At 39.4% G+C, this 22,687-nt stretch overlaps 2 protein-coding genes across 4 annotated transcripts in view; one reads left to right on the top strand and one right to left on the bottom strand.

Annotated features, from left to right (window-relative positions):
- The window catches only part of si:dkey-117m1.4 (uncharacterized), a 28,634-nt gene extending 10,631 nt beyond the window's left edge, over window positions 1-18,003 (bottom strand). The window contains exons 1-8 of one of the 2 annotated variants that reach the window (XM_028812355.2): window positions 17,868-18,003; window positions 15,090-15,175; window positions 14,523-14,637; window positions 14,071-14,266; window positions 12,640-12,708; window positions 8,296-9,473; window positions 4,435-5,228; window positions 1,711-1,836 (exon numbers count right to left, since the gene is read on the bottom strand). In XM_028812355.2, coding sequence (XP_028668188.1) covers window positions 1,711-1,836; window positions 4,435-5,228; window positions 8,296-9,473; window positions 12,640-12,708; window positions 14,071-14,266; window positions 14,523-14,637; window positions 15,090-15,175; window positions 17,868-17,956 — 2,653 coding nt within the window. In that variant the 5' untranslated portion in view covers window positions 17,957-18,003. The remainder of the gene's footprint in view (window positions 1-1,710; window positions 1,837-4,434; window positions 5,229-8,295; window positions 9,474-12,639; window positions 12,709-14,070; window positions 14,267-14,522; window positions 14,638-15,089; window positions 15,176-17,867) is intronic. The other variant, XM_028812357.2, reaches the window with a different exon arrangement.
- Window positions 18,004-22,143: 4,140 nt separating this feature from the next.
- LOC114658621 (sarcalumenin-like) overlaps window positions 22,144-22,687 on the top strand; it is a 31,675-nt gene continuing 31,131 nt past the window's right edge. The window contains exon 1 of one of the 2 annotated variants that reach the window (XM_028810647.2): window positions 22,144-22,308. In XM_028810647.2, coding sequence (XP_028666480.1) covers window positions 22,188-22,308 — 121 coding nt within the window. In that variant the 5' untranslated portion in view covers window positions 22,144-22,187. The remainder of the gene's footprint in view (window positions 22,309-22,687) is intronic. The other variant, XM_028810646.2, reaches the window with a different exon arrangement.

Here is a 22,687-nt window from a genome sequence, read left to right as displayed (position 1 = left end):
TTTTCTCCCACAGTCCAAAGACATGCAGGTTTGGTGATTTGATGAAGCCTGTGTGTGTGTGTGTGTTTGCCCTGCAATGGACTGGCACCCTGTCTAGGATTTGTTTAACCTCCTTGCTCGACCATGGGTCTGGATTTAAGTGTGTTTAAAAATGACATGACATAATTCAAAGCAAGTTAAAACTTTCTGAGTTGTGGGCTGAGACTACCCTTTACATACTGTAAGATTGTCAGAAGATTTGGTAAAAGTCAAAGATTTAAAATATCTAAACATGTTAAAGCCTACATTTTAAAAAAGAGCTCTGCACTAATGAAGCACATTAATTTGTAAACACATTCTAAAACACAAAACATGTTGAGAACATGCTGTTTTTTCATGTTTTAAATTAAAAAAATGTATATATGAATGCCTTCTGAAATAACTTTTCCATTGTCGGGCAGTGAAAGCTTATCTATCCAGCAGGTGTAAGGCAGGAATCAAACCCAAATGAGATGGTAGGTCATGACAGGCCCTCTCTCTCTCCCTCACACATACAGTACTTCCAAGTTGCAGATTCACCTTATATACACACATCGTTTGAAGGCAAGAGTGAAAGGGATTGCACAGAGGAACCTCACAGGCTCCACACTGGCAATGGTCAGGTCAGGAATTCAATCTAGATCCTGGGAGCTGTAAGGCAACAGCATATGTGCCAAACCATGCACTATTGTGCCAAGCCCTATGTACCCATTCACTCTGTTCTTTCACTTTATGCAGCCACTTACTCATTTACAGGGTCATGTCAAGTCGGCCCCTGTTCTGACAGGTTTGTATACAAGGCAGTAACCACCGTCACTCTTACTGGGTCGATGGAAGTAACTTTTAATAGGTGAATGTACAAGTCACTTAAACATAAAAGGAATCAGGGTGTAAAGAAAAAGATATACGAGGGGGAACCCAAAAATAACCGGAATTTTGTTGTTGTTAGGCTGGTACTTGTAGTACGTTGGTTGGGCCGCTAGGGCGATCTAGTTACACTCCTCACAAGTCAGTCTGCCAAATGCCATCAGTCTGGAAGGTTGTGCTTGTGTTCAGTGAATTTTTTTGTAAAAGTAGTTTTGTGCAAGCGTCGTTTTTTTACGATGGCCAATTATCGTGAGCAACGCGCGGCTGTGAAATTTTGTTTTCTTCTTGAAAAAAGTGTTGCAGAAACTATTGTTATTGAAACGGTATGACAACCCTGAACCACCCACCCTACTCACCGGATTTAGCTCCGTGTGATTTCTTTTTGTTCCCTCGGATGAAAAAAGACTTGAAAGGAAGGCGTTTTGCTGACGTCGAAGAGGTAAAACAAGAAACAACCAGAGCATTAATGGGCATTACTTCAGACGAATTTAAAAAATGTTTCGAACAATGGAACAAGCGGTTAGATAAGTGTATTTCCGCCAACGGAGAGTACTTTGAAGGAGACTAATTGTAGTTTGCACAGAAAATTAAATTAAACACGTTTTAAAAATATTTCCGGTTATTTTTGGGTCCCCCCTCGTATATAGTGTGAACAGGAGGATCCTGCACACGATGGGCAACAACTTGACTGAGAATCCAAACTGGGTTGTTGGAGCTCCTTAGTAATGGTTTGTAATTGACAATACAACTATACCCATTTGTAAACATTGACTTAAGCTGCAATTATTGCTAAAATCTATGAAAATCACTTTATAAACCTCTAACCTTTCTTTTGTGGAAATTCACTGGCCAGCCTTCTTGGCTGGCTGGCATGAGATGCTCCTGCCGCAGGCTTGGTCTCCTCTGGTTTCTCTTCTTCATCAGAAGAGTTGCCCGAATTTTCAGAAAGGACTGTAGAAAAATAAATCAATAAATAACAGGAGAAAATAAAGGGGAAAAAAAAGATAAGGACTGCACATGGTATTTATAGATTCAAAGAAGGCATATGATAAGAGTGTTGCAGCAAGAAATGTGGGGATATATGGGAAAGAAGGGAATACCAGAGAAGTATACAAGGACAGTTAAGGATATGTATGAGGGTGCCTACACACGAGTGGTGTATGAGTAACACTTTTGCAGCTCAGTTTGGGTTACATCAAGGATCATCATTAAGCCTGTATCTTTTTACTTTAGGTAACAATCCAGATGGTTCATTGTCTGGTGGGTATGGCAATGCGCTATCAGCACATGCTCCTAACCTCTCTATGGACAATACTGCTACTGGAATAATAAACCAAGCCCTATGGTGCATGCTGTTTGTGTTTGACATCGTGCAATGTGGAAACTCTAAGAAAACTGCAGTAAGGAAACTGCATGAGTGGAGAAAAGCTATGGAGGATAGAGGCATTAGGATTAGTAGAAGAAATATCTAATATTTAAAGGATAAGAGTAAGATGGAGAAGCTGACCTCTAAGGAGAAGGGTTTAAAATGGTAGAAAACATCAAATATTACAGATCAATGAAAAGAGGACGGAGAGCTAGATTCAGGGAAAAAAAACACAGAATTAACTAGGTAGAAAAAAAATGGAAAAAGGAATTGGTAGGGTTATGTGACTGAAGAATTTGTGCAAGAATGAAGGGTCGGACCGGTATTGTTGCACAGATCAGAAACCTGGGCTGTTAAAAAGGTGCATGAAAGGAAAATGAATGCTACAGAAATGCAGATGTTGAGATGGATTTGTGGAATAACAAACCATGCTAAGATCTGTTATAATCAGAGGTATAATTAGTCAAAGTATGGGAAATCTATAAGAAAATAGAAAAAAAAGGAAGTTCAAGTGGTATGACATGTAATGAGAAGAGAGGTATACAACGTGAGGAGAAAACACAGGACTATGGAAGAGAACAGAATGACCACAGAGACGGTGGATGGACTGTGTGAAAAGGGATCAGGCCAGGAAATACGCAGTATATCTTCTGAATTGCATTGCCTATAGTGGAAAAATATCAATTAACACAATTTTTAGCTCAGCATGTTACCGTCTCAATCTGTGGCAGGAAAAAGAAATGGAAAGTGAAGTGTTGTGTTAAATATCTTTTCCCCATATTAAGGCTCTTTGTTACAAAATATAAAAAAACAATTAAACCTCTCTTTGGAGTGAATAAAAAAAAGTTTACGTAACCTACTTGATATAAACTGAAAATTTCTTTTTGTATTTTTAGGTTAGATTGCCAATAAACAATATACACTTTGATCACAGTAAAGCAGGACACTTTTTCTTTCCTGGTATATTCTCTTGTTAGAACAAAAATAAAAAAATTAACTATTTTTGGTTTTGTGCCCTCCCCCACCATAACCTATTGTTTATGGGGGAAGAGCGAAAGCTTCAGATTCGTCAAAAATTTAAATCTCCGGTTTTCGACAGATCTCAACGTTTTAGGTTCCCTCTATACTGAAAACATCGATATCTCGATGATGGGTATGTGTCTGTCCGTTTGTCATAGTTTCTTGAGGACCGTCTAATGTACTTTTCTACTTTTATTTTTCTATTTTTATTTATTGATCACTCCTATTACTTTATTTTATATTGTCTGTTTTTCACCTGCATTATTATCATTCTTTAATTTAATATTATTTATTGTATCAGTAAGCTGCTGCTGAAGAATGTGAATTTCCCATTGGGATTAATAAAGTATCTATCTATCTATCTCTAGAGCTAAAAACGGCTGGACAGAAAAATACCAAACTCGAAACTTAAGCCTGTTATGAGAGGACACTGTGCTGATTAGTTGTTGATCCAAATTGTGTAAGAGAAAGAGGCTCTCTAGTGGAACCCTCAAATACCGTAATTCTGAAATTATGAATTCTTCTCGTCAATTGCTATTGTATTGACCTATTTTATAATCAGAAAGATCAGCACCAGAGTGGAAAATAAATTACTGAAATGTTATAGAATAGTTTGGGAAACTTCATTCCTATGGGCACAAAGTCTACCGACACTCGTCAGAATTTGTTTAATCCTAAAAACGTCTATGGGGTAAATGAACGCAGAATTTATGGTTTGGGTAATTTTTTTTTTTTCCCATTGTTTTACAAACAGGCACCAAACCTCTGCCAATATAATCATTTTGACTTAAACAATATCAAAATTGGTCGACTCCCACCTATACAGATTTCTCGAGCTTAAAAAAAGGCTACCTATATTTAGTTAATTATTCATTTAAAGTAAAAGGACAAAAATTATAAAAAAAGATTACACAGAAAAATATTCTCATTTCTTAAATCCAAAATGGATCCTTATCACTACTCTTCTACTTTCCAAACTTAATCAGTTCAGCTGCTGTGTCGGTCTTTAAAACTGACTAGCAAGTATGACAGCAGGTATTACATAATTCTAGAGGAAGAACATTTTGCAGATTGGAGTGGAATATGTCGGATGGGATTATACTAAGGTTCTTAGTTGGGTAGGCGAGACAACTCTTGCACAGATTTAACTAAAAACAACTTACCATCGAGTTCCAAACAAATTTGGTCTAGTGTCATTCCTTTAAATAAAAGTCCATCCTTTTCACCAGCTAGAAGCACTCTTGCTACTTTTGCCAACAGAGTTGTGTTCCGTGGAAGTTGTAAATACTCCAAGTGGATTTTCACACTGTGTCCTAAAAACGTGGCCAAACGTTCAATATCTAAACTCTCCACACATAACAACTGTGAAAGGGTTGCGATTTGTCTCCGCAGGCGAGTGGACGTTAAATGCTCTGGGTGTCTGGCACCACATGTTTTGGCTAAAAACCTAAGCAGGTCCCCACCTCTCAGTGGCTTCGTGGAGTGTTGGTTAGGTCGAGCAAATACATATGGGTTATCCTCATCAATTCCAACGCACTCTCGAGTCCTTAAAAGAAGGCTCATACACATCTCCATCCTTGGGGTTAATAACAAAGGCACATATCTGCCTCTTTTGCCAAGAATTTCCACTCTTGCCAGGCTGTTCCACATGTACCGTTCAAAATCTGCAAAATTGCTTTCCATTTCCTCATTGCTAGGGAATCTTTGTCTCTTGGAATAAGCTTGGATGAGCATTTTAGACACCTCACAGTCGCGTCTTCGATTAAATAAAATTACTTGGATTAGAGTGGCTTGGCACAAAGACCTCCAGGATTCTGCGCTTGGATTTTGTTCCATGTCTACCATAGAAATCTCCTCTTTCTCTCTCAGCTGGGTCTGAAGAAGCAACAGGTCCTCTAACAGGGGTAATAAATGAGGTTTGTTCCACTTCTTGCCATAACGAAAGGTCATAGAACTGCTGATTAAAGAAAATATCAAAGAATAAATAACCAATAAGGAGACTAACATGGTAAGAATGCGTAAAAACACCCAGAATGTTCTATTATGTATAACTTGCAAAAACTTTAGCTTCGTGATAATAAAATGAAACTGCATTTTTGACACATGTCCTGACAGACACACATCTATATGTTTCAATTACTAGGTCATGGTGAAAAAGAATTTCATGCTAACATGGGATTACATCAGGGATCGGCTCCGAGCCCTTTCTTGGGATTACATCAGGGATCGGCTCTGAGCCCTTTCTTGGGATTACATCAGGGATCGGCTCTGAGCCCTTTCTTATTTGCATTGGTGATGGACAGGTTGACAGACAAGATTAGACAGGAGTTCCCGTGGACTATGATGTTTGCTGATGACATTATGATCTGTAGCAATTGTAGGGAGCAGGTTGAGCAGACCCTGGAGAGGTGGAGATATGCTCTGGAGAGGAGAGGAATGAAGGTCAGTAGGAACAAGACAGAATACATGTGTGTAAATGACAAGGAGGTCCGTGCAATGGTGAGGATGCAGGGAGCAGAGTTGATGAAGGTGGATGAGTTTAAATACTTGAGATCAACAGTACAGAGTAATGGGGAGTGTGGAAGAGAAATAAAAAAAAGAGTGCAGGCAGGGTGGAATGGGTGGAGAAGAGTGTCAGGAGTGATTTGTGACACACTGGTTAACAGCAATTTGTGAAAGGGAAGGTCTACAGGACATTAGTGAGACCAGCTATGTTATATGGGTTAAGACGGTGGCACTGACCAGAAAGCAGGAGACAGAGCTGGAGGTAGCAGAGTTAAAGATGTTAAGATTTGCATTGGGTGTAACGAGGAGGGATGGGATTAGAAATGAGGACATTAGAGAGTCAGCTCAGGTTGGATGGTTGGAAGACAAAGTCAGAGAGGCGAGATTGCATTGGTTTGGTCATGTGCAGAGGAGAGATGCTGGGTATATTGAGAGAAGGGTGCTAAGGATAGAGCTGCCAGGCAAGAGGAGAAGAGGATGGCTTAAGAGGAGGTTTATGGATGTGGCGAGAGAGGACATGCACGTGATGGGTGTAACAGAACAAGATGCAGAGGACAGAAAGATGTGAAAGAAGATGATCCGCTGTGGTGACCCCTAACGGGAACAACTGAAAGAAGAAGCATCATCCAGCCAAAGTAGATTCACCACATTAAACAAATGTACATACATAAATTCATTCTTAAATTCACTTAATCTAGCTGAAGGTCAAGGTTGACCATAACCAGAATCTCAACACCAACTCTGAACCTGGTACCAGTCCATCACTCAGCACACACACACACCACTGCGACAAACCAGTTAACCTAATCTTCATGTCTTTAAGGAAGTAGGAGGACAACAAGAGTAACCTTATGAGAACCGACTCAGGCAATTTGCAAAATATTTACCATACCTGGAGAAAAACCTACAAAAGTTGAACAGGTGGAGAAGCCAAAAAGAGCCCAGGTCCAGGAAGCTGTGAGACAGTAGGGCTAATGGCTGTTTTTTTTTTCCTCCTCCAACAACTCAAACACTAACATTTAGAAATGCATAATGAGGACATTCAATTGCTCCATCATTAAGGAAACAACTAAAATAAAATGGTTTGTGGGTAATGATGAAAGCTCTCATACGTACATATACTCCACGAAAAGTTTAAAAGACATGCTATTTCATTGTATAAGGTCATACAGTAGTGTGCAAAAGTATTCAAGGCCATTGAAAGTCATCCTAACTTTCTGCATGACAAAAGATTTGTCCACATATTTATCCAGTCAGTATTTTTAATATGCACTCTTATGCTGTAACAGTGCATTTCCAAAATCAAAACATACCATTTTCTGTAGATATTGAACTGCAGATGAACTACTCCAAAGTTAGTGTTTGCGTAAGTGTTCAAGCCCTACACATTAATACTTTGTTGATAACCCTTTTGCAGTAATAATGCACAAAAAAGAAATCTCTTAGCATATCAATGACTCGACAAGCTGTCCAGTTTATTATGGTGGAATTAGACACTGAGTCATGAAACCACAGCGAACAAGAAAATACAAAGGAGTAGCATTATTGGTTACAGGTCATCAAGGAATTATGGAATATACTCATACAGAAAAAAGAACCAATGCCCGACTCGTGAGAGTAGAAAAACTGATAGTTATCAGAGAGCTAGTGTAGATGATGGATGAGACACTTGCATTTAGCCAGCAATGACAAAGCGGTCAATCAAAATGCAATGCCAGGTTCTTTGGCTAGTGCATGTGTACACACACACACCCCCACACACAGGCAGACAGTATTCGTCATAATAAAAGGATAAGTGTCTGTCTGTCGTTGTATCTGTCCAGTTGTTGTGTCTCTGTCACTCCAATAGATGGAATATCAAACTTTTCTAGAAATAAAATGTATTGCGTTTTTCACTCCAACAGATGACACATCACAAACATTTGTAGCAATGCATTTTTATTACTACAAATATTTGTGACATACCATCTGCACTAGTGGTGGCTCTAAGGCTAGGGATTTGCACTGGCAATTGGAAGGTTGTCGGTTCGAATCCCCTAAACGCCAAAAGTGACTCTGTTTCATTGGGCCCTTGAGCAAGGCCCTTAACCTGCAATTGCTCCGTCCTGGGTATGACATTAATCTGCATCCAGCCCTGCAAGTAGGCCCTCCAACCTGCAGGGAAAACTTAATTGGCACTCCAGGCACTGCAAAAAAACCTCACACTGGTTCCATTCCATTTGAATTTGTGTGGTGCTGAGGCTACACTCAGGTCCCAATCTGGGATCCTGAGCTGGTTTGTCATGTGGTGGGTGCGGCAATGCGTTGTATCAGCGCATGCACCTAACAGCTCCTCTCTATCTGCACTATAAGTTATTAAAAACATATTTACAACAATGGGGCGACTTTCTGTACAACATTTTCAATCATGTCAGTTTACCATACTGAAGTTGTAGAACGTGATAGACTAATAGGGTTTTGAGGTTTTAAAAATTATTATTGATAATACTTTTACTAGAAGATTTAAAACTGGGACTTACCTTTCAGGAAAGGTAGACACCTGGAATGCCCACTCATTCTTCATTGCCACCTTAAATCTTTCCACTTTCTTTCGAAGACTCTCATCACCACTTCGAATAGCATCCCCTTCTAGAATGACTGCTGCCTTGCTTAAGGACAATCCCAGTTTGAGAGCTGCTGAAGGGCTTGAATATTTTTGCATGTGCTGTTCAAAGCCTGTAGCATTTCTTGCTGCACTGGCCAACACATCTAATCGAGAAGAGTCCACTAAATCTCTTAAAGAGCTTATACTATGGTCGAGTTTTTGCGATTCCATTTTTAACTTTGCTAACTCCCTCATCTTAGCACAGATGTCAGATACCCTCTGCTTTTCTACGGGATTTCCTGCCTGCAAAAACAATCGATCCCCAAAATGTAAAATAAGAGGGTCATTTTGGACCTCCAACGTTATCTTGTCCTCTGGCATTTTACGAAGCAGCTTCTGAACACCTTCACCAACTGAAGATACAGGAGCCGGTAAAAGGAGTGCTGCTTCAGCTTGGATGCGGCCGCCCCTTCCAATGTTGCTCCTTTTTGTCTTTAAAGAGCAACGTTTTTGATGGCGCCAAAGATCATTTTTCATATACAATGCTAGGCAGTACTGACAGGGCAGATAATCCTCTGGGGCCAGCTGCTTAACTGGTTGCCTTTGTGTAATTAGCTGTCCAACACCTTTTTCTAATACAGCAGCATTGTGAGAGAAATCCCCTTTGTTACGTAGTTCCTGTAATAAAATTGCTCTTTCCTTTGAGCCTTTCTTGTGGCTGACTGCCTTTGCCACTTCAGGTTCATTTGAATGCATCTGTTCCAAATGGCGAGCAATCTTTTTAAATCCCTTTTCACAAAACATGCAGTAATGCTTTTTGTAAAATCGACGTCCCTGTGCATCAGTACAGTTTTTTTTCGTGACCACCTCAACACTCTGGGCAGAGGACCAATCGTCTACTAGAAGAGTCTTTCTCCTGCTGCGTAAAAGTCTTGTTTTAGGCCCCTCCTCATGCAAAAGAGCCTTACAGCACTCGGGAGACTCGAGCTGGGATGAGGTTTCACACTGGTCTGACTGAGAGGTGCTAGAAGTAGGAGAAAGGGACCAGGACGGAATATATTCAGATGTGGATGCTCCTGGTACAGCTAGAAAATTACAGGGTTCATCCTCTTCCTTAAAAAAAAAAAAAAAAATATGATTGCATCTAATACTATTTTAAAAAACGATTTAATTAAAATTTGTACAGTCAATGACCACTAACATATATCATATAATTTTTTAATCTGAACAGACTCGGGGTGGGTGGGGTACTAGAAACAATCCCACCTAGCACATGGTTCATTGCAGGGGTAAACACACACACACACACACATATGTCAATTTAGGGCCAACCTGCATGTCTTTGGACTGTGGGAGGAAAAGGGGGCATCCAGAGGAAACCCCTTCAGACACAGGGAGAACATGCAAACTCCACACAGAGAAGGACACAGGGACGGCAAACCTTGGTCTCCTTACTGCAAGGCAGCAGTGCTATCACTACAACCCCATGCCACCCAAATGACAACTAAAAACCAAAACATATATATATATATTTTTACATATCACAATGACAAAACTGTAGTGCTTTCATCATTAAATTTTAAATATTACTTTAAGTGGCAAAAATGTGTACTATTATAAATGTCTGCTGCACTATTTTGAAAACTGTTTCACTTTCTCTTCCTCTCACTCTCCATGGGCCTCAAAAGTACACAAAAAAGTGTAAACAAAATGCAATATTCCTAAAAGCTTGTTCTTTTCCTTCTGTCCCCCAAAAATTAGAATGTAGACTGAGCATAGTGCACTAGGTTTTACTTGTTGCCATTTGACGAGGTAGTGGATGACAGCATCCAGGCCTGATAAATATATTGGGGAATAGTAGTTAACATATTTAAGACTATGGGGCTTATCCCCCTGCTCGCTTTGCTTGCCCACCCCTTTCCCCCACTCCAGGGTGCTCTATGTTCCAGCCACTTTGCGTCTCTGCCACTCTCGTTGTGAAGTTGGGGGGGTTTGGGGCTGAACACATGCTAAGGAGATGCGGACGGATCAGCTGCTGGCTTTCTGCTGAGCTGCGTGTTCTGCTTGTTGCGCTGCGCATCAATCATTTAAAAGCCTGTACAGCAACTGTATTTTTGTCCAATGGGATGTCAAAGTGTCTTCCGAGAAGATCACGTATCGGCCCAAGATTTTTTTTATTATAAATAAAATAAACAATTCTCTGTACATGTCTTGTACATACTATTGGTATATATTCAATATACATTAATACACATACTATATTATCACTTCGGACGCATCTAAAGTCTGCTGGAGTCCATCTGCCTGGGTGTTCGGTCACCAGTGAACCTCACAGGGCTGGTGGATAGTTGGTATACGAGTTGCATCTGACACAAAGGGAGCGGACAGAGGGATGAAGCAGCCTGGAGATACCACCCAAGTGCTCACCAAGTGCTGTGTCTGCGAATGCTAATCTCTGAGCTGCTTTTGTTTATTGGCTTCTCCTCTAGTCCCGCCCCCTTGGACATATATATATTATAGACACACCCTTACATACTGTACATATACGTGTGCACACACAAAGATGTGGACAAAAATAGGTTTATAGTTGCTTGTATGGGCAAAAGACATGAAGGTTATGATTAGTACTATAGCTTTATTAACTCAGTATCTTTATTAACTCAAAAGAATGTCACACTGGCACAGTGCACTTAAGTTCAAACTCGTTAAGAGCTTAAACCGCCGGCCATGCATACTTTCAACTGTAAATCTACTTTTGTTCACCCCTGTATGTCTCAGACAGGCAATCAACAGACATTCAGTTCAGGATCCTCCCTTCAATATCCTCCTGAGAAAGCAGAACTGGTTCCTGCCCTCTGTGTTTTCTTTTTTGATCACTTTTTTTTTTTTTTGGTTAACTAGGTCAGTGGAGTTGCAATGGGTGTTGGTGTTGCTTTTTGTTTCAGAAGCCAGCTACAGGAATTCATCAATAGATTTTACTAGTTTCCATCCATCCCTCAGGTTTTAAGTCTTGGAAAACTGATTGATAGACTGATGTCTAAAAATAGTAGAGTTCTGGTGGAAACATCACCTGTAAGCCTGTCCATCCAACTGACTCGCACAGTTACCTTCTCGATAGCTCCCTCCATTCCTGGCATTCTAAAAACTCTTGGCCTCTTTCACAGATCCTTAGATGCTGCTGCCTCTGCAACATGTACTCATAACATGTACTCGAAATGGAACCGTAACAATGAAAACCACATCCCACTGGTCCTCCCATTCCACCTTAACACTCTCACGACAAACAACCCTCCAACCCACCCCCAGGTCAAACAATTAAATATTCTAAATTTTGTATACTGATCCTTAAACGTGAACCTTTTTTTCCCCCCCAACTGTCCCTTGATTTCCTACTGTTCACCACCTAAGCTACTCAAACTTCTCATCCGCAGCTCACTTCACAGAGGACGGTCACATTCCTCGCCAAGCAATTTCAGCTCTAACAGGAGCCGTTATGTCACTTGCAAATATGTCACCACCAATACCCTTGTAGCTGGTCCCTCTGGTAAATTCAGTATTAAAACAATGGGCCTCTTGCCAGTCTTAAAATCTTATCTACTGCATTTCTTGTACGAAGCATCCAGCCATCTACATAAGTGAAACAAGGGGATATTTCAGGGTGCATGTTCCAGCTGTTAAGATTAAAGACTTTATAAGGCCTACTGTAGAATGCTTCACATCTCTTGACCACAGCTACACTGATCTCTCGGTTTGTGTTCTTTTACAGGGATTCAAAGACACATTTCAAAGAAAAACCAGAAGAAGCTCAGCTTCTTTTCGACCAAATATCACATATCTCCTCAGATCTTAATGGTCAACTAACTTTTTAAATCACTACCTTCATTTTTTCGTAATGGTAGCTTTTTCTCAACTACTCTCACCTCTCATCTGCCCTGCTTTGTTCCATTCTTCCCCTTCTCTATTTGTAAATTGTGTTTTCCTTCATAGTGCACACCTGTTGATGGCTATGTAGCTGAAACATTTTGTCTTTAACCTTTTCAGCATGGAAGTAACCTTTTTAGTAACCATTTTTTTCCAGTCACATAAATAGACAGATATACATACACACTGTATACGGTTTAAAAATAAAAGCTGATTGCTGAGAATGTCACAAAAGAAAAATCAATTTATTTTAACAGTGTAACACAGAAAACAACAATTCAAGATTATGTTATGAACTTGTATTTACATATTAATGTCTTTCCAAGAAAGAGTAGCAAATAAAAGATATTCATCATACCTTTTTAATATCACAGTCAAGATCAGAGCTATAGTCAAGAACAGCTGAAGAATCAGCATTTTGGAAGCTCTGGGGAAACAAAACTATTCATTAGAGGAAAAGCATTTAAACTAACTTATAAAAGTCAGTTAAACAAAACAATTTCATAAATCCAATCACAGATGGTAAAAATAATAGCATAATAATAGCAACAACAACCACCACCACTAACTTCACTTAAAGTTGACCTACTCATTTATTATGAAATGTATATTCGATTAGAAAAGCCAGATACATTATATGTTCAGCTTGAACTTCTTTCATTTTGTTTCAATGTGATATCATTATACCGATCTGGATTATTAATCTCTCTCTAATATAAAAAAAAAATCCTGGGACGAGACAAGACTTTTTAGCCTGGGACGAGACGTGATTTTTTCAGAGAGATACTTTCACGTCCCGCAAGACGAGTCTTTGTGCCAAAAGATTTAACCAGGCCCGGTTAACAAATAAATAAAAGACAAAGAGTAGATGACAAAGCAGAACATCGTAAAGAATTCAAAAACGTTGAAGAGATACACATGCAGAGCAGGTTAGAGATAATGAAAGTACTAAAATTCGAAAGTCTCAAAAAAATGATAGTAAAGATCGCATTAGCGCAAACAAATGGAAATTAATACTCGGTGAAATAACAGAACAGCGAAAAAGAGATCGAATATATTGTTCGGATTTAAGTCGGAGACTTGTAGATCGTCTAATTCGTGTTGCCATCAGGGAAAAGTAGTGTTTCTTCCCAATGATGAGGCGTATGTGCCTGAATTAAAAGATTTGTTGTTTGGTGAAAGTGAAATCCTGCGAGAGAAAATTTTAAGCCCCGTGAGACAAGACTTTATGCAAAGAGATTTGAAAAAGTCCTGCCCACATCTAAAACATTTACAACTTTGCACACAGTTCAATCATTTCTCATTTGTGTGAATGCTATTGTCAGACACAGTTCGTGTAGAGAGAAAGAAACGATATTCATTCACGGGTACTTATATGTTGCACTGTCAGAATGTAATTCCAAAAACGTAATCAGAATTCAATGTGATATTGACGAAAAGGTAAAAGCGAAAAGTGTTTGAACATATGGATAGAGGTGATATGTCAGAAGTACGTAGATATTGTTTGGCTTTAAACTTTAAGTCAGAGACTTGTAGATCGTCTAGTTTATGTTGCCATCGGGGAAAAGTAGTGTTTCTTCCCAATGAAGAGGCGTATCCACGAGAATTAAAAGTTTTATTGTTTGGTGAAAATGAAATCCACATACACGAGCGGCACAGACTCAAAGTGGCTGGCGTGTAGCACAGGCCAGGGGTTTGGCGAGCAAAGCGAGCAGGGGGCAGAGCCCTCTAGTAATTCATTAAATCAATAAATTTCCTAGATGGTAAGAATTCTGAAGTAAAAGCTTACCAGTTCATTGTTTCTCCAAGAGAATTCTGGCAATCCGTAATCAATTGTGATTTCTTCACCTTTTGCAATGTCTCTGATGGCAAATACCTGAAGATGAGACTGGTTTCCATAAAACACCTCCCTTACTTTACAGTTGGGAGCCTTGTATATGCTTCCGCTGGAGATTAATGCTTCTTCCTCTTTTAAGCTTGGAGAGCTACAACATAAATATGTTAAGAGTAAAGATGTATACTCCATAAAAACAATCATATATGGAATATTCAGAATGGTATAGATGCTTCTGATTTGAGCATCCAGGTTCATCAAATTTAAAAACACCACAAAGACAAATAAAACATGTAAAACGAGAAGCATATGTATATGAATTGTGAATTTCCCCTTGGGATTAATAAAGTATCTATCTATCTATCTATCTAGACATTATACAAAGATTTAATAACTGAGTGAGTTACCATTGTACACTTGCAATATGTGATGGCTGGAAATAAGGCACCTCCATCCGGTTCTTCTCAGACTCATCAAAATCGCAAGGGTCATTGTATGGATCTGGTGAAAAGTCTCCACTTTCTGTATTAAAAACAAAAATAATAATAAAAAAAAGAATTCTAGAAAATTTAAAAATATAAAGTGGCAACCAGATCATAGAGTGCTACTGTATATGAACAAGGCAGCCGTTACAATTATGCAGAATATTTAAAAAAAAAAAAAAAAAATATTGTATCATGTTAAGATAATTAAGATTAATCAAACAAAAAATTCTGTGAAATTAAGGAAAGATTATTCAGAAGACTCCACTGTTAGAAATATGTTAAGTCAAACAAACCAATTCATACAGTCATCTGATGTTTTAATATGTACTGCGTATTTCAATTTTGTCATCCTTTCCAACACACTACTACCATTTTTGAAAAGCTTTAAAACTAAATAAAACCTCCAAGCACATTTCTATGCACCTGCTCAGTAATTTTATTAACCTGATTAACGATGACAGGGAGCTAAACACATCCTGCGGGCTATACCTGGAAAGCTGTCCTCATCTGCTTGGGTGTCCCTTTCCAGAACTTTCATCGGAATTCCTTTTCTCTGCTTCTTAAAAGGGAAGTTTCTGAGGACAAAGAACAGAAAATTTTAACTTACTTCATATTTAATTATGTGATAGTTTCCATTGACTTTATTAGCACCAGACGCACCACTTTCATTGAGTGTGATGATTAGAGGGCACCATGTCTGTGCAATTATGATTAAGTCTGCCTCAGGTTATGTTTTATAATTAAACCTGAATTTCACACAAGGATTTAAGCAATGTAACACCAAAGAGTAAAGCATCCTGCATGCACAAATTGCCAGATTTCTGCAAATCAAACATGTAACAGCTATAAATGAGCACATACTATTTATTCACTCCTATTTTCTATGTTGTACTGCTGTAGGTATGAATCAGTAAAAACAATCTGTATTCAATGATAAACAAAAATAACTACAACAAGAACTGAGTAAGCTGTAAATCTGTGTACAACGGAGTATCACATCATTTGCAATGGTACAGCATTAGTTGTCACTGGCTTATACGAGGGTGAGTCAAATGAAAACCTTAAATATTGTTTTTCATAATTTATTGCAGCAAACATGTTATACAACTGTATCACTTTTCCAATGTAATCTCCATGGCCTTTGATACAAATCCTCCAGTGATAACAAAGTGCATGGATATCTCTAGAAAAAATAAAAGGGGAAAAAAAAACCATTTTGGGGTCATGCACCATCTGCTGCTCCTCTTCATTTGACTTGATAGTCTTCTTGCCCATCGCGAGGGGTCCAGGCATCAGCGTGTTATTGTTTCAACTCTGCTTTCATGGCACCACCTTGCAGAAACTTTGTGGAAGTGCAGCACATCACGGATGATGTGGTAAGTTGAACCATGACTGCTGTTTAGAAGTTTAGCTCTTTTATTCACCGTCACTTGACCGTTGTCCCGTTACATTACATTACATTCAACTTCTGCAATTGACTCTGGTGTCATTACTTGGCGTGTCTGTCACAGAATTCACCATTTTGGAACTTCCTACTGCACCCATACACTTGCGAGAGTGACAGACATGCATCACCGCACTGAACCTCCATTCACTGAAGAATTTTGATAGGTTTCACCCTTTCACCGTTTATAAAATGATGACAGAACGCTCTTCCGCTTTGGTACATGTTTCCAGTGGGTCTGCCATCTTTATGCTATTACTATGATGTCATGTTGCTCATCTCCACTGGGCTTTCAACTGCTGGACACTTTCTAATGTCACGGTTAACGATGCTGCCAACTTACACGACAATGGTATGGTGTTTAGAATTCTATCGCAATTTTAAGTTTTTCATTTGACTTACCCTTGCATTGCAGCATAAACATGCATGAAAATGTGGCATTCATTTTTCCTCTGCCATCACTACAAAGTACACACAGGTAAGAAACACATATAAATATGTTGTCATTTTTGGGAGGAGGAGGCCATCCACAAAGAAACCAACACCACTGTCAGATCACTGAACAGCAAAAATCTGTCAAAACTATGAAAATGTTTTCCATCTAAATAAAAAAAAAAAAGTATAAAAGTTGGCAATGTCTTACTAAACTTGAGTAGATTATCTAAACACATATTCAAAATACATACAATATCTTGTAAAATAAATAAATAAATAAAAAATAAAACCTGCCAGTATGACCCTTAATGAGATAATGAAGCACATCAGTAAATTGATATACTGTGCCAATAAATAAAGATAAAGGTCCTAACTTTAAATATATCAACTGATTAATGGATCATGGGTTTCTAGCTACAGTGTTTCAAATTATTGATTTTTTTATGATCAAAAAAACAAATAATATCGCTCACTTAAAATGAAAACTGTTAAAATAATATACAGAAGTGGGTAAAAGTAGGTTTGTAGTTGTTCAGAATGAAAAAGACATGTAGGTTATGATTATTATAATTGCTTTAATAACGCAATAGCTTTACGAAGAAGAAGACAATACAAATAAATACAACAATTAATAAACAATAATGTAAGAATAAACTCTGTGTACTCATAACTGTAAACCTATTTTTGCCCACCCCCCTATATACCTAGCTGGGGAATTTGCAACTTTTGTTTCCAATTATGGTCCTTCATCACAGCGATGGGGTATTCAGCGTATGCGTCGCACACAGACGATCAATCTCGTTTATCAAATTTATACTACAGACTTAAAATGACCAAAAAACGGTTTTATCGGAATTTTCATCCATATTTATTAATTAGTGTGTGAACAAATATTTGTTTTACAACCTCGTCATCTCCTCTCAGCCAAACACTACACCATTTATCACTTTTTGCATCCATCTTTTAGGACGAAGAGGTAACAGTCAATATTCTGGTGGCCTGAGCAACTTTAAGAACTTGCTAAGCGGGCGTTATCTGGACTCATCAATTACTTACATATATATATATTTTATTTCTAAGTGCAAATTTTCACTGCGTCCGTTTACACGAGCCCTGCAAAACGCTCCTCGATCCTGTCCCATTAAAACCCCCAGAAGCCATAGGGTGCTACATACACTCAGCACGTCAGACGCAACTGAAGGTTGGCACGGAAAACTTTCTGTAGGTAATGGGTGGAAGGGTCACATCCTTTACTAACATTTTTCTTCGATGTATTTCATTTTCGATTCAAGTAACCAGTGCAAGCAATAGCCCTTCCGTGCACCCAGTGTTATGAAATGCTAAGTTTTTTTTCTTCACATACCATGTGGTTTAGTGTATCACCTTACCCTCTTGATGGAGGTTTGTACCCCTCGCCATCACTGTCGAGACAAGCAGGCTCTCTGTAATCATAGAGCGAACTGACAGCTGCCGCCATTTTTGGTCCTGGCAGTGTCCGTCCGCCTTCGGCAACGTGCCCGTGGATCAATTAACCACAACAATGGTGGGAGGGATCGTTCTATCACGGTAACAAATTACGAATGTTTTTAAAATAAATGCGTTCTTGTATAATAATTTAATTAAAAATTGTATAAAGTAATATTTATTATTGTATGTTGAGGATCTAAAACAGAAATCTTAGTTTTAATTAACTGGTAATATTCTAATCCCCCCCTCAGCGTATTCGCTATTAAATAATGGCTTCTCCCACTTGCGACGCCGCAGTGAATTCAGCGTGAATAAACATTGTCCATACATGGAGTTTTACATTAACAGAGAGTAAACTGAACGCAGAATTCATCGATTACCATTGCCTTTGGACGAGCATTTTTAATTCCTTCATATTAATCCAAGATGGCAACGACGCATTCAATAACGCGTCAAAGGACGAGCCCAGGCCTGCTTTCCGCTCATTTTTTTACAACAACATTCAACAATAAAGATGGGAGATGAATGAACGTAGTCACGTGGTGTTTACAGAGCTCGATTGATGGGTAGATCGGCAGACGTATTTGTTCTTGGTGGAAATTAAAACTTTACTATATATATATATATATATATATATATATATATATTATATAGCTCCTTTCCTATCTATCTATCTATCTATCTATCTATCTATCTATCTATCTATCTATCCACGGTGGCGCAGTGGGTAGCGCTGCTGCCTCGCAGTTAGGAGACCCGGGTTCGCTTCCCGGGTCCTCCCTGCGTGGAGTTTGCATGTTCTCCCCGTGTCTGCGTGGGTTTCCTCCGGGCGCTCTGGTTTCCTCCCACAGTCCAAAGACATGCTGGTCAGGTGCATTGGCGATCCTAAATTGTCCCTAGTGTGTGCTTGGTGTGTGGGTGTGTTTGTGTGTGTCCTGCGGTGGGTTGGCACCCTGCCCAGGATTGGTTCCCTGCCTTGTGCCCTGTGTTGGCTGGGATTGGCTCCAGCGGACCCCCGTGACCCTGTGTTCGGATTAAGCGGGTTGGATAATGGATGGATGGATGGATGGATATCTATCTATCTATTCACCTAAGTCTTCAGACCCCCTCCTGCTTTTTCCATTCTATTTGATTGTATTACATGTAATCCACCTAGCAATACAGCATCTGAAATAACATACCCAAAATCCCATAATTCATGAACTTGCCATAACTCACCATAAGATGTGATATTCCTTTCAACTTCAAAAGCAATCGAAGCTGGATAGTTTTGAATTATTTCCCCCTTGCTTTTATCCTCACCCTTGCCATCCTCAAATTAGTTGTTCCTCTGATAAGGTGTGAGACAGCTCTAGTCATGGCAGTATAAAATAGATTACCTATTTTTATATTTCCATATAGAATAGAATAAAATGCAGCTTTTGCTCTTCAGAAACATGCCAAAGAGTTTTTATTTTTATTTTATTTTGTAATTGATAGTTTTAAAAAGCTATTTTTGAAAAAAAGCAGTTTTAGATAGATACATGCATAGATGTGAAAGGCACTATATGATAGATAGATAGATAGATAGATAGATAGATAGATAGATATGAAAGGCACTATATAATAGATAGTTAGACAGAGGAGAGAGTAGGGTGAAATTACACCTTTTATTGGCTAACTAAATAGATTACAAATGCAAGCTTTCGAGGCAGCTAAGGCCCCTTCATCAGGCAAGGTGAAACCGATGAAGGAACCAGGCGTCACGTTTGAAGGAAACCAGGCACCGCTCATCACCAGGCCAATACCATCCCTACAGTGAAGCATGGTGGTGGCAGCATCATGCTGTGGGGATGTTTTTCAGCGGCAGCAACTGGGAGACTAGTCAGGATAAAGAGAAAGATGACTGCAGCAATGTACAGAGACATCCTGGATGAAAACCTGCTCCAGAGCGCTCTTGACCTCAGACTGGGACGACGGTTCATCTTTCAGCAGGACAACGACCCTAAGCACACAGCCAAGATATCAAAGGAGTGGCTTCAGGACAACTCTGTGAATGTCCTTGAGTGGTCTAGCGAGAGCCCAGACTTGAATCCGATTGAATATCTCTGGAGAGATCTTAAAATGGCTGTGCACCGACGCTTCCCATCCAACCTGATGGAGCTTGAGAGGTGCTGCAAAGAGGAATGGGCGAAACTGGCCAAGGATAGGTGTGCCAAGCTTGTGGCATCATATTCAACAAGACTTGAGGCTGGAATTGCTGCCAAAGGGGCATCGACAAAGTATTGAGCAAAGGCTGTGAATACTTATGGACATGGGATTTCTCAGTTTTTTATTTTTAATAAATTTGCAAAAGCCTCAAGTAAACTTTTTTCATGTTGTCATTATGGGGTGTTGTGTGCAGAATTCTGAGGGAAAAAATGAATTTAATCCATTTTGGAATAAGGCTGTAACATAAGAAAATGTGGAAAAAGTGATGCGCTGTGAATACTTTTCAGATGCACTGTAGATAGAATGACACAGATATTGCAAATAGATAGACACTGCCGGAAAACTGCAATAAATATTTCTCTTTTACATAACTTCATTCTGTTTTCTGAATCTTAATCCATATGCTAGGCCCTGATCTAGAGAAACATTTCCATGATATTAAGAGACTTTGTGATAAAGATGATGCCTCCAAAATGATGTGTAGTAGCATACTTACACCAAATAAAACATATAAGGGTCATACCTAAAAGACCACTTTTGATCATTACCACTTGGCTGGCTGGGTACATGACTTGAGTAAAAAGCTCTTCATTTGCTGTACTATTATATCCAATCTATCTATCTATCTATCTATCTATCTATCTATCTATCTATCTATCTATCTATCTATCTATCTATCTATCTATCTATCTATCTATCTATCTAAAATAATAATTCTTTGCATATATATAGTGCTTTTCTCACTACTCAAAGCGCTTAGCAATTGCAAGTTAAGGGCCTTGCTCAAGGGCCCAACAGAGCAGAGTCCCTATTGACATTTACGGGTTTCGAACCGGCAACCTTCCGATTGCCAGATCCCTAGCCTCTATCTATCTATCTATCTATCTATTGTGGACCACCAGGGCTTGCACTGCCTTCCAAACCTGACACAGACAAGCGTGGGACACAAGTTCAATGCACACATTTTTTATTTTTTTATTTTGCCCTTGTGGGAAACACCTTCCCCCTGTACTATATAGACGCCCGACCCGACACAGATGGACACGGAGGCACATGTAAAATAAATAAACTTTTTATTTCTCTTCACCTGTGGGGCACGTCTTCCCCGTAATCCCCACAGACACAACACAGTCCCAAACAACACACAAATAAATCACGCTCCTCTCTTTTCTTCCACCACCACCACCACTCCAGGTGCTCATTGACCTACTTCAGGCTGCAGTCTAGCCCACATGGGCTCGTTAAGCCATGCAGCTCCCCTGGGTGGTGGCCATGGAGCCCAGCAAGAATGAGCTCCAGTGTTCCACCATTGTGGCCGTGATGCAACCCAGGGGTGCTGCCACCAAGTGTTCCGGGGGACGTAGCATGCATCCCATGGCTGCTCCCCCAGATCCAGTGTTGAAGAGGTGTCCCGGCTGGGCATGCGTCCCAGCCGTCCGCCACACTGTCTATCTATCTATCTATCTATCTATCTATCTATCTATCTATCTATCTATCTATCTATCTATCTATCTATCTATCTATCTATCTATCTATCTATCTATCTATCTGTCTTACATAAGTCTTCAGACCCCATACCCTCCCAACAGTGTAGTTTAATCCAGTTTTCTCAGTTACCCAAAATGCCACAATACCTCAACTCACCATGAGATGTGGTGGTCCTTTCAACCTCAAAGCCATTGAGGTTGCCCAGTTTTGAATCGTTTCCACCTTGCTTTAGTTATGCCAGTTCTCCTAACTGGCATGTCTTTGGTCTGTGGGAGGGATAACATGCAAATTCCATGCAGACTCTGGTCTCCTTATTACAAGTTACCACAGCGCCACCCAATATTATTATAACAAAATAAGAACAGCTGGCATTTGGTGGATTTGTGCACTTAATATTGTGATGAATATAGCTCTGGTTTTCAGAACTGACATTTATTATCATATTACGTACTAATAGTCATCAGCGCTATTTACGTATCCCAGCAGTTAGTTTGCCAGAGTCACCGTAACTTGATTCCCCCTTTGCTGGTACTGGAAGGCTGCACAGTACGGAATTTCTTTCCATGAAAATGTCGGGACGTTTAAAGTTGAAGGCTCCTGCAAATTCAGCTAGTAATCTTGATGATAATGTCAATGAAAGAATATTATCAGAATGCCATGGCATCTACACTGATAAAGAAAAAGGTAAGATGTGTTTTTCAAGTGAAATCTGTTTGGCTTATGCAGAGAAATCGTGGCTATTTTTAAATATGTCTGTCCCTCGTAAGGTCACTAAATGGAAATGAATGTCAAAGGTTTCCTTGAACACACGTTAAAGAAAACAGTGCTTACCATGCAATGCAAAATTACACTATATAAAACTATATAATAATAATAACAATTTAATAGAATATACTTTGTTTAATCCTATTTGGGGTTCGAGTGGCCCTGAGCCTATCCTTGCAGCCCGTGTTGTGAACGCATGCTAACGAGAAGTGGTCGGATCATCTGCTGGCTTGCTGCTGTTGGCGAGCTGCGTGTTCTGCTTGTCGCTTGTTGTTGTTTTAAGAGCTGGGAGCACATA

This window comes from Erpetoichthys calabaricus, chromosome 10, assembly GCF_900747795.2.
Source record: "Erpetoichthys calabaricus chromosome 10, fErpCal1.3, whole genome shotgun sequence".
Taxonomy (NCBI): domain Eukaryota; kingdom Metazoa; phylum Chordata; class Cladistia; order Polypteriformes; family Polypteridae; genus Erpetoichthys; species Erpetoichthys calabaricus.
Note: the sequence above shows the minus strand (reverse complement) of the source record. Positions and strands in the feature narration are given on the sequence as shown.